Source organism: Salvelinus namaycush, chromosome 32 (genome assembly GCF_016432855.1).
Source record: "Salvelinus namaycush isolate Seneca chromosome 32, SaNama_1.0, whole genome shotgun sequence".
Taxonomy (NCBI): Eukaryota; Metazoa; Chordata; class Actinopteri; order Salmoniformes; family Salmonidae; genus Salvelinus; species Salvelinus namaycush.
The window spans coordinates 14,755,824-14,767,786 of NC_052338.1; the positions used below are offsets into that span (position 1 = coordinate 14,755,824).

The 11,963-nt window shown below is 42.6% G+C and overlaps 1 protein-coding gene across 1 annotated transcript in view; it reads right to left on the reverse strand.

Moving 5' to 3' along the window:
• Positions 1 to 11,718, reverse strand: part of fam135b (family with sequence similarity 135 member B) — a 40,167-nt gene extending 28,449 nt beyond the window's left edge. The window contains exons 1-3 of the mRNA XM_038971554.1: positions 11,642 to 11,718; positions 9,128 to 9,207; positions 286 to 440 (exon numbers count right to left, since the gene is read on the reverse strand). Of these exons, the coding sequence (XP_038827482.1) occupies positions 286 to 440; positions 9,128 to 9,207; positions 11,642 to 11,718 (312 nt within the window). The remainder of the gene's footprint in view (positions 1 to 285; positions 441 to 9,127; positions 9,208 to 11,641) is intronic.
• Between the last annotated feature and the right edge of the window lie 245 nt (positions 11,719 to 11,963).

The window sequence follows — 11,963 nt, forward strand, 5'->3', positions numbered from 1 at the left end:
TGTTTTTTTGCTAAATGTTATATATCCGCCTCACTCTCCGAGAAATAAGTAGTTCTGCCAGGTTTTACACAGTCAAATGTAACAAATAACTATATTTTTTATAAAGAACTGTACAAATTATACATTTGTAACATAAATTGGTTGATATAGCATTTGGGAAATAAACTCTTTAAGTGCTTAAAATGAGCTTGTGTGTGTGTGTGTGTGTGTGTGTGTGTGTGTGTGTGTGTGTGTGTGTGTGTGTGTGTGTGTGTGTGTGTGTGTGTGTGCGCGCGCGCGTCTCACCCTCTCCCCGTCCAGCAGCAAGTGGACCTTGAAGAGCATGCGGTCATCAACGTTGACCTCTTCGTTTCGGTAGAGGATCTGGAAGATCCGGCTGAACACCGTAGTGTCCTCATGGACCCCATCATGGACCGCCGCAGAGCTGAAACTACAGTCACCTAGGGGGATGGGAGAGAGCATCATCAGCAGCAGTATCATCATCATCGTCGTCATCACCATCACCACCAGTACTGCCTCTGCCTATACGCAAACTGCTGCGTGCAGGGCCCGTGGCAGCTACGGGGCCCCCGACCAAAATATATTTTTGCATTAATTTTTTGGAAGTCAGTTAGGATCTCAACTTATTATTGACAGTTAGAATAGTAAAATACACAAGGTGCAATTTCGACATTTGGTTGTGCATCAGCAGTTTTTCTCTTGTTATGTCAGTTACTGACAGTCACTCAATTAGCCATGTCAGCTAACATTTTATAGATTGCTAGATAAGTTAGTCTAGCCAGCTATCTAAACCGTGTAGTAATCATGGCTGAATTACTGACCAGGCAAGCAAGGTACGTGCCTGGTCACATTGAGTTTGTTCGTCACTCTCACTCAGATATCATATGAACCTGGTATAAATCATGGCAAAATGTGTAGAATTGCAGGAAATTAGCTTTTAAACTGCAAAAAATTGTATCCACCCAATGATTAAATGTGTATAATGGCAGAGAATTAGCTTTAAAACTGCCCAATTTTCTCTCAGCCTATGGCAAAATTAGTACAATTGCATGAAATGTGTTGTTAAACTGCAAAATGCTCTCCCTGCCCCATGGCAAAAAGTGTAGAATTGCAGGAAATGAACTTAAATGTTTTGCCAGCGAGGTAGTTATGCACCCCAACCAGATCTTGCTTAGGGCTCCAAAAGGCTAGAGGTGGCCCTGATCATCATCATACCTGACAAACACATCACCATTCCCATCACTGTCATTTCATGTCCTCCACATAATTGAGGCTCAGAAGCAGTGGATTATATACAATCTGACATTTCTCTGGGTATAAAAATAAATGGTTTTCCAGTCAATCTCTATATAGTCAGTGGTGTTTTCTGCTTGTTTCTGTAGAGTAGATGTGAGACAGCAGCTGGCTGCTGGAGGTGCAGCTGTGATAGACCTTTGTGAAGGAAGCACCCCACTGAGGTGCTCTCCTTTTATCTACCTCTGCAATATAGAGGTAGATACGAACTCTATGCCCCAACCCCCTCTCTCTTTCTCTCCCTCTGTTTCTCTGTCTCTTCTCTCTGTTCTCCCCTTCTCTCCCTCTCTCAGCAGCCCTCTCCAGAAAGAACAGTTGCTTCAACCAGCATGAGTGTCAGATTGTGTACTAAATTTAGTGAAAGGCAGTGTGGCTGTTGTGTGTTGGCAGCATGATGTGCTACAGCTAGTGGAAATACTCTCAGTTCATTCCAAACCAATCCTAGCCTATTACAGAGGAAGAGGCAGGTTGTCAACAAAGTTGTAATGAGGGTGAATGCTCAGTACTCCAGGCTCATCTAAAAACATGGCATCTCTAGTTCTGCTCTACAGGGAGGGGACAGCGGGAGACAGTGAGCAGAACTGGCAAGGCACTAAAGAGGCTTCACTCTGATTTAAAGGGATGCAATTAGTTATGAGCAATACGAGTACAGATATACAGTATGTTTGCAACCAAATAATGAATATTCTATAGCATTACAAAGGAGATACTTCATCCACTGTGCCACTGTGCACATACAATCATTCTCTTTCTCTCTCTTTCTCTTTCTCTCTCTCTCTCCTTCTCTCAATTCAATTTCAATTCAATTTAAGTGCTTTACTGGCAAGGGAAACAGATGTTAACATTGCCAAAGCAAGTGAAGTAGATAATAAACAAAAGTGGAATAAACAATAAAAATGAATGGTAAGCATTACACTCACAAAAGTTCCAAAAGATTAAAGGCATTTCAAATGTCATATTACGTGCAAATAGTTAAGGTACAAAAGGGAAAATAAATAAACACAAATATGGGTTGTATTTACAATGGTGTTTGTTCTTCACTGGTTGCACTTTTCTTGGGGCAACAGGTCAAAAATCTTGCTGCTGTGATGGCACACTGTTGTATTTCTCCCAATATATATGGGAGTTTAGCAAAATTGGGTCTGTTTTCAATTTTTTTGTGGGTCTGTGTTATCTAAGGGAAATATGTGTCTCTAATATGGTCATACATTTGGCAGGAGGTTAGGAAGTGCAGCACAGTTTCCACCTCATTTTGTGGGCAGTGTGCACATAGCCTGTCTTCTCTTGCAAGCCAGGTCTGCCTACGGCGGCCTCACTGAGTCTGTACATAGTCAAAGCTTTCCTTAAGTTTGGGTCACTCACAGTGGTCATGTATTCTGCCACTGTGTACTCTCTGTTTAGGGCCAAATAGCATTCTAGTTTGCTCAGTTTTTTTGTTAATTCTTTCCAATGTGTCAAGTAATTATCTTTTTGTTTTCTCATGATTTGGTTGGGTCTAATTGTGCTGCTGTCCTGGGGCTCTGTGGGGTGTGTTTGTGAACAGAGCCCCTGGACCAGCTTGCTTAGGGGACTCTTCTCCAGGTTCATCTCTCTGTAGGTGATGGCTTTGTTATGGAAGGTTTGGGAATTGCTTCCTTTTACGTGGTTGTAAAATTTAACAGCTCTTTTCTGGATTTTGATAATTAGCGGGTATCAGCCTAATTCTGCTCTGCATCCATTATTTGGTGTTTTACAATCTACACTGAGGATATATTTGCAGAATTCTGCATGCAGAGTCTCAATTTGGTGTTTGTCCCACTTTCTTGGTTGGTTGGTGAGCGGACCCCAGACCTCACAATCATGAAGGGCAATGGGTTCTATAACTGATTCAAGTATTTTTAGCCAGATCCTAATTGGTATGTGGAAATTTATGTTCCTTTTGGTGGCATAGAAGGCCCTTCTTGCCTTGTCTCTCAGATCGTTCGCAGCTTTGCGGAAGTTACCTGTGGCGCTGATGTTTAGGTCGAGGTATGTATAGTTTTTTGTGTGCTCAAGGGCAACGGTGTCTAGATGGAATTTGAATTTGAGGTCCTGGCAACTAGACCTTTTCTGGAACCATTATTTTTGTCTTACAGAGATTTACTGTCAGGGCCCAGGTCTGACAGAATCTGTGCAGAAGATCTAGGTGCTGCTATAGGCCCTCCTTGGTTGGGGACAGAGACATCAGCAAACAGTAGACATTTGACTTTAGATTCTTGTAGGGTGAGTCCTGGTGCTGCAGACTGTTCTAGTGCCCTCGCCAATTCGTTGATGTAACGGTCATCGTTGCATGAAGAAGTGGACCAAAGCGCAGCGTGGTAAGTGTTCATGGTTTATTCTCAAAAAACACTTGAACAAAATAACAAAGAGCAAAACGACAACGAACAGTTCTGTCAGGTGCAGAAACACAAAACAGAAAATAACTACCCACAAAACACAGTTTGGAAAATGCTACCTAAGTATGGTTCCCAATCAGAGACAACGATAGACAGCTGTCCCTGACTGAGAACCACACCTGGCCAAAACAAAGAAATACAAAACATAGAAAAATTAACATAGAATGCCCACCCAAATCACACCCTGACCAAACCAAAATAGAGATATAAAAAGCTCTCTAAGGTCAGGGCGTGACAGTTGATATATATGTTAAAGAGGGTGGGGCTTAAACTGCATCCCTGTCTCACCCCACGCCCCTGTGGAAAGAAACGTGTGTGTTTTTTGCCAATTGTAACCGCACACTTGTTGTTTGTGTACACTGATTTAATAATGTTGTATGTTGTCCTGTTCACTCTCTCTTTTTTTCTCTCTCTCTCTCTCTCTGTAACGGCCGTCGTATGAAGAAGGAGTGGACCAAAGCGCAGCGTGGCAAGTGTTCATGATTTATTAATAAAACTGAACACTAAATAACAAAACAACAAAGAGAACGAACGAAACCGAAACAGCTCTGTCAGGTGCAGAAACACAAAACAGAAAACAACTACCCACAAAGCATCGGTGGGGAAAAGCTACCTAAGTATGGTTCTCAATCAGAGACAACGATAGACAGCTGCCTCTGATTGAGAACCACACCCGGCCAAACACAAAGAAATGCAAAACATAGAAAATGAACATAGAATGCCCACCCAAATCACACCCTGACCAAACCAAAATAGAGACATAAAAAGCTCTCCACGGTCAGGGCGTGACACTCTCTCTGATATTCTCTTACTGTTTGTGTGACATAATACCATTAGAGTTAAGCTACAGTAAGGAGGCAGCAGAACAGTAAACACTAAACTAATTCATATAACACCATCCTGATTTAACAAACCACAATGTTTTTCTATATGAATTACAGTCATTAAATGGCTGGGATTCAGAAGCGAGACAATCCTTCACACCTTGTCTGAAGGGCACCAGACAATTGAAATGTCAAGCACACAACACTTTAATCTCCCACAGTATGGTGGGTGGATTATTTCCCACGTCTCTGTGGTTGATAAATGTCTTTCTCCTGGCTGGCCAGAGCGGAGCTTATCATTGGCTGGTGAATTTATGGTTGGTAGCCCTGTCTGTTCTGTCTGTCTTTAAGGCATATAGCTGTAATACGTGACCTTGTAGAGGAGGTGTGCAGGAGACGGGAGGGAGATGGGGAAGAGGGCTCTGGCTAAGCCCTCCAATTAGAATATGGAAATATAATGTTACTGTATGGTGCATTGCTGCAATGTAGCTAGCGACGCTCACTGTGTACAGATATTATGGCACTGCTGCACTTTGTGTGTGCAGGCAATCCTGATACTGTGGTTTAGGATATAAGAATATTCTGCACTACAGCAACTGATTTGTAGATGTTATCGTATGGCAGTGCAGAGATAATCAGTACAAACTGTTAATGCTGAATGTGCACATACACTATATATACAAAAGTATGTGGACACCCTTTCAAATTAGTGGATTTGGCTATTTCAGCCACAACCGTTGCTGACAGGTGTATAAAATTGAGCACACCGCCATGCAATCTCCATAGACAAACATTGGCAGTAGAATGGCCTTACTGAAGAGCTCAGGGACTTTCAACATGGCACCGTCATAGAATGCCACCTTTCCAACAAGTCAGTTCGTCAAATTTCTGCCCTGCTAGAGCTTCCCCGGTCAACTGTAAGTGATGATATTGTGAAGTGGAAACGTCTAGGAGCAACAACGGCTCAGCCTTGAAGTGGTAGGCCACACAAGCTCACAGAATGAGACCGCCAAGTGCTGAAGCGCATAGCACGTAAAAATGGTCTGTCCTCGGTTGCAACACTCACAGCCGAGTTCCAATCTTTCTCTGGAAGCAACGTCAGCACGAGAACTGTTCGTCGGGAGCTTCATGAAACGGGTTTCAATGGGCGAGCAGCCACACACAAGCCTAAGATCACCATGCGCAATGCCAAGCGTCAGCTGGAGTTATTTTTTCCCCCACCTTAACCAGGTAGGCTAGTTGAGAACAAGTTCTCATTTGCAACTGGCCAAGATAAAGCAAAGCAGTGAGACACAGACAACAACACAGAGTTACACATGGAGTAAACAATAAACAAGCCAATAACACAATAAACAAGTCAATGACACAGTAGAAAAAATAAAGTATATATACAGTGTGTGCAAAAGGCATGAGGAGGTAGGCAATAAATAGGCCACAGGAGTGAATAATTACAATTTAGCAGATTAACACTGGAGTGATAAATGAGCAGATGATGATGTGCGAGTAGAGATACTGGTGTGCAAAAGAGCAGAAAAACAAATCAAATAAAAACATTATGGAGTCGAGGATCGGTAGGATAGTCAGTTTTACGAGGGTAAGTTTGGCGGCGTGAGTGAAGGAGGCTTTGTTGCGAAATAGAAAGCCGATTCTAGATTTGATTTGTTTAATATGAGTCTGGAAGGAGAGTTTACAGTCTAGCCAGACACCTAGGTATTTATAGTTGTCCACATATTCTAGGTCGGAACCGTCCAGGGTGGTGATGCTAGTCGGGCGGGCGGGTGCGGGCAGCGAACGGTTGAAAAGCATGCATTTGCGTTTAAGAGCAGTTGGAGGCCACAGAAGGAGTGTTGTATGGCATTGAAGCTCGTTTGGAGGTTAGTTAGCACAGTGTCCAAGGAAGGGCCAGAAGTATACAGAATGGTGTCGTCTGTGTAGAGGTGGATCAGGGAATCGCCTGCAGCAAGAGCGACATCATTGATATATACAGAGAAAAGAGTCGGCCCGAGAATTGAACCCTGTGGTACCTCCATAGAGACTGCCAGAGTGGTGTAAAGCTTGCTGTCATTGGACTCTGGAGGAGTGAAAATGCATGAATCACTCTTCACCATCTGGCAGTCCGACGGACGAATCTGGGTTTGGCGGATGCCAGGAGAACACTATGCATAGTGCCAACTGTAAAGTTTGGTGGAGGAGGACTAATGGTCTGGGGTTGTTTTTCATGGTTCGGGCTAGGCCCCAGTGAAGAGAATTCTTAACACTACAGCATACAATTATATTCTAGACTATTCTGTGCTTCCAACTTTGTGGCAACAGTTTGGGGAAGGCCCTTTCCTGTTTCAGCATGGCAACGGTCCGGGTGTACAAAGCGAGGTCCATACAGAAATGGCTTGTCAAGACCGGTGTGGAAGAACTTGACTGCCCTGCACAGAGCCCTGACCTCAACCCTATCAAACACCTTTGGGATGAATTGCAACGTTGACTGCGAGCCAGGCCAAATCACCCAACATCAGTGCGCGACCTCACTAATGCTCTTGTGGCTGAATGGAAGCAAGTCCCAGCAGCAATGTTCCAACATCTAGTGGAAAGCCTTCCCAGAAGAGTGGAGGCTGCAGCAAAGGGGGTACCAACTCCATGCCCAACTTAATGCCCATGATTTTGGAATTAAATGTTAGACGAGCAGGTGTCCATATACTTTTGGTCATGTAGTATATTATGGACAATAAACAAAACATTATCAACATCAGACTGTACATATTATGGGCGCTAAATGCTGCAATTTCGCTCAAGTCGATGCCCTCCACTTTATGCAGTTCTCCTCTCTAATCAAAGACTGGATACAATGCATACTGTAGTTCAATATACATTTAAAATCTCATTATATACTGCACTCTACTTCACAAACTGAGAGAGTAAAATACTATGCTGTTTTATACTGCACAGCAGCATGAGAAGCTCCACCATACAACAGGTCACATTGGTCTGATCAATGACTCCCTGACTTCCCTACATAGGTCAGTGTGACATTATCCATGTCTCAGTAGGAGGAACAGGTGGCTGGTGGGTCTGATTAAATGCCTGAGTGTCACATCTCAATGTCAGGGTCAGACCAACACAACAAGGGGGTTTTGTAGCCGCAACCATGCGTTCCCTTGTCAAAGAAGGAACACCCCATAGTACTGCAGCCATGCCCACACTCACGCACATGCACACACACACACTGTTCCCTGCGTCCTTTTCCAATCATAATGAACTATAAATAGATTTTTTTATTACAGCAAATCCGATAATATGTCTGGAATATGTCTTCCTGCTTATCCAGAGGACCAGCTCTGTCTGCTAATGCTGATGGGACTACAGTACAGGACAATGACAGTGTGTCAGCCCGGTCTACACAATTGTAGTTGTGATGCAACACAAAGGGAGAAATTACATCATGCACATAAGCTAGACTGATTTTCACATTTCCTCACAGAGAGAAAACACTCTCCACCAATAACAACAAGGCGTATTACTATTACTGTTGGCGTGTCCAAGGCCAGCTTTCCTCTGTTCTCTCAACACACATGTATTTTGTTTTAACTCTGCCATATAACTCTGTCATGTTATAACAACATTCTTGTGAATACTTTCACACCCCTAAACGGATTGTTTGAGACGACGTAAAACAGGCAGGAGCCACTTGGTTGCCATGGGAACTTTTTCACTTCTCTTTCTGTGGGACTACTTTCTCTGTTACAGAACATGCAGTCTATTTATAGCCAGCTGAGGCACTTGCAATGTTTAAATCATTAGTCAACACAATGATGTTCAATAAACCTTTTAGTTTCACATTTCTAAGACAAAGATGAGCAGTTTTCATGGCTGTCTTAGATTCCTGCCCAGCATGCAACACTGAAGCACCCCATAGAGCTAATGGTGGTCTGACACGATGGCAGAACACCTCAGAAACATGAATAATATGGGCCATACACACAGTTAGCATGTTGTACAGACTGAATTCCACCAAAACGTTTCAGATTCTAGAGAGTGACCGTAAAATAAAACTCAACATACAGTATCTATCAACACAGAATACCTGGCCTGAGCCCTCTGATAACAGTCAAGAACAAGGCTCCAGCACAGCACACTACCAACACACTACCGTTCCCATTCACTAGAGTTTCAGTGGCCACACGCTATAAAAAGGAGACATTGTGAAAGATTTCTGTTTTCAGAAACATCAAAGGAAACTGTCCAAAGAATGTGGATCACAGAAGATGATCGTAATCATGTGGTAGAATGGTAACCAGAACATTCTCCCTTTCAGACAACCCATGATCCTCTCACACTCAACCCACCAGAGTCCCTGGCCTAACAGGCTGCATAGATACAGACAGTGTCCCAACCACTGGCAAGTTATGCATGAACTCAAACTACCAGTATAGAAGTCTCAGTTTGCTACAACCTGGTGTGGGTCTATTGCTGGAATCAGTGAGATTCATACTGTGTGGGAATTAGTATCTGTAAAACTACAGAAACAGTTCTATGCAAACTATGCATTAAAAACACCCAGCGTTATCAATATATAACACAATGTGAGAAGACATAATTCATTACCTGCATTCCCTGGTGTTGTTGCTATCAACCTGTGTGGTACACGAGGAGAGACCTTCAGCCCTGCTCGGACCTGGTAGAATCTGGAGGGAGAAAACAATACAACACCGTCAGTTACTGCACAGATGTAGGATCTTCATTTGAGCCAGTTTGCTATAGCAGGAAAATAATCCTGCAGCAACAGAAACTGTGAATTATTATGTGGATTATAATTAATGGACATTTTTTGTAGGGAGTTGATACATTTTACATTAGGGCAAATCAAGTCTGACATCTTAAAGTGGAAATTACAAACGTTAGCAGTCTTTATAAAATGTCTGCAACAACAGGGCGATCAAATTAACATAAATATCTGTACATAGCTACTACACACATACCGGCTACTGTACACATCACTACACATTCCACACACATACTAATGCATATGAAACAAATGTTCAGAATGGAATGGAAAGAAATAGCTGGAAAGGCTAGTACTGTTCTGTTAAACACAACTGGTAAGGAATTGTACAAATGTACCTTAATTATTAATAAGGACAGGATCAAATAGCAATAAATAATACATTACTCAAAATAATGCACATCCATTCAGTGAGTCTGCTGCTGTCTGTGCTTGAAGGTCAACAGTAGTAGAGCTCTGTACACTAGCTGATAAAACAGATATTACATACCTAATAATATCATTTGTAATTGTCTCTTGCATACTTGGTACTTATCGTAAGAGTAGGGGTGTTAACCCTGGTGTCCTGGCTAAATTCCCAATCTGGCCACCTAATCACCTCCCAGCTTCCAATTGACTCATTCCACCCTTCTCCCCTGTAACTATTCCCCAGGTCGTTGCTGTAAATAAGAATGTGTTCTCACTCAACTTACCTGGTAAAATAAGATTTAAATATAACAACAATTCAATATAGTATTATCATCCTGCCAATGCTGACATACAGCATTCCCCCATCAAAAAGATATGGGCACCAAAAGTGCAGTGAAACACGCATCTTCAAAGGTCACTTTGAATATCGGAGTGGGAATGGATGTGGGTCTGTATAAAAGCATTGCGCCCCCTGAGATCCGTCGGCAATGGAAGACACCAGAGCCTAGCTGTGAGCACAGACATGGTACCAGCAGGGTTTTAGTGAGTGACCACCTCTGGAAGATGGAGGCGTGACAGTGAAGAGCACGGATAAGGTTTTTAAGGTTGATAAATAAATAAGGGTAGAGTCATCGCTCGGAAAAAGCTTAACAGGTGAGAGCGCAACTGCACACAACGCATTGTAGGGCCTGTTACGGTTCAGAGTCAGAGTGTACTGTAGAGAAAACATTACAGAGAGAAGCGGGGGATGTGGATACGATATTCAATATACCTGTAGTCTGTCTTGATATCATGCACTGCATCATTATGACATTTGAACACATTTCCAATAAAAACAACAGCGGAAACATTCAGTCATTGTGGCGTTGTCCCTGCTGCTAGTTAGAACGCCATCAACGGATAAACAGAGGACTTCGAATGGGGACATGCTCCTAGAAACTACAGCCAGGATTATTAATCAAACCAGATTATAACATCAAGAGCAACGTTAGAAGCGACTAATTCACCCTCCATTAAACTCAACTAGAAGGACTGCGCTGCTCTTATCACCATCTCCTGGTTTAAACATCAAACAAAGACTTCTGTTTAATGCAATAACTCCTCTATAGGGTTTGTATAAAGCCTACAAGTGAATAGCTTTTTCAGGGTTGTATATTAGATGTTTAACCTAATTGTCTTTCTAATGTACATTTCTCCTAAACTCACAATAGCAAATCACAGTGTTATCTTTACATCAGCAGTCACTTGGACTCTCTAACTCTCTGTGTTGCTGTTCTGTGCTCCTATCAGACCTACTCCCTCCTTGTTGCTGTTCGGAGCAGAAACATGGCAGACATGGCAATCCATAAAAACTCTAATATTAGTGCACTCAGGTTTAGCTAAGGATTATAACATGAAAAAGCTTCATCCCCCTCTGTCCTGTTTGGACCCAGGAAAATCTAATCTGGGTAAAGATGACCTTCCCGTCAGCCAGAGTCACAACCCAGAGGCTAGCCAGATGGCAGATCATAATCTCTCAGTAGATACACTGTATCTGTAGGGCATAAAGATGACCCTATTCTTCATTGTGTCTGTGTCCCAGATAGCACCCTATTCCCTATGTAGAGCACTCATATCTGTCCTCAGACATATCCTACCGTGCAGCATAAAGATGACCATTTTTTAAATCATAACTGTCCATTTTAGCGTTATCATTAAGACTGCGGCGGCAGTGGGTATGAATATGAACTATGAAGCAGCCAGAGATACAGACGGAGACTGTCAGACTGTAGTTTGAACCCAAGTCTCCTACATGCCACAGGAATGTGTTAGCCCTCAGAGCTAAAGCCTAACTAATAGCCTAGGGAGCTGACCCAAGTCTTCAGGTCACAAGGCAAGGTTACTCATCACAGGAGCATGATTCACCGGTCCACCTCCGTTACACTCACCCTCTCTGGAAGAGATCCACATTGTGAAACTTGTGCAGCTCTACAGAAAACTCCAACGTTCCCTGTACTTCAGACATGATATGTTCCAGGTCATCCCCTGCAGAGAGAAAATATAGTATATCAATATAAGGTGCAGTTATTTACAGTTATACGGTGCAGTTATTTACCGTTATAAGGTGCAGTTATTTATAGTTATAAGGTGCAGTTATTTACAGTTATATAATGCAGTTATTTACAGTTATATAATGCAGTTATTTACAGTTATAAGGTGCAGTTATTTACAGTTATTAAGGTGCAGTTATTTACAGTTATAAAGTTCAGT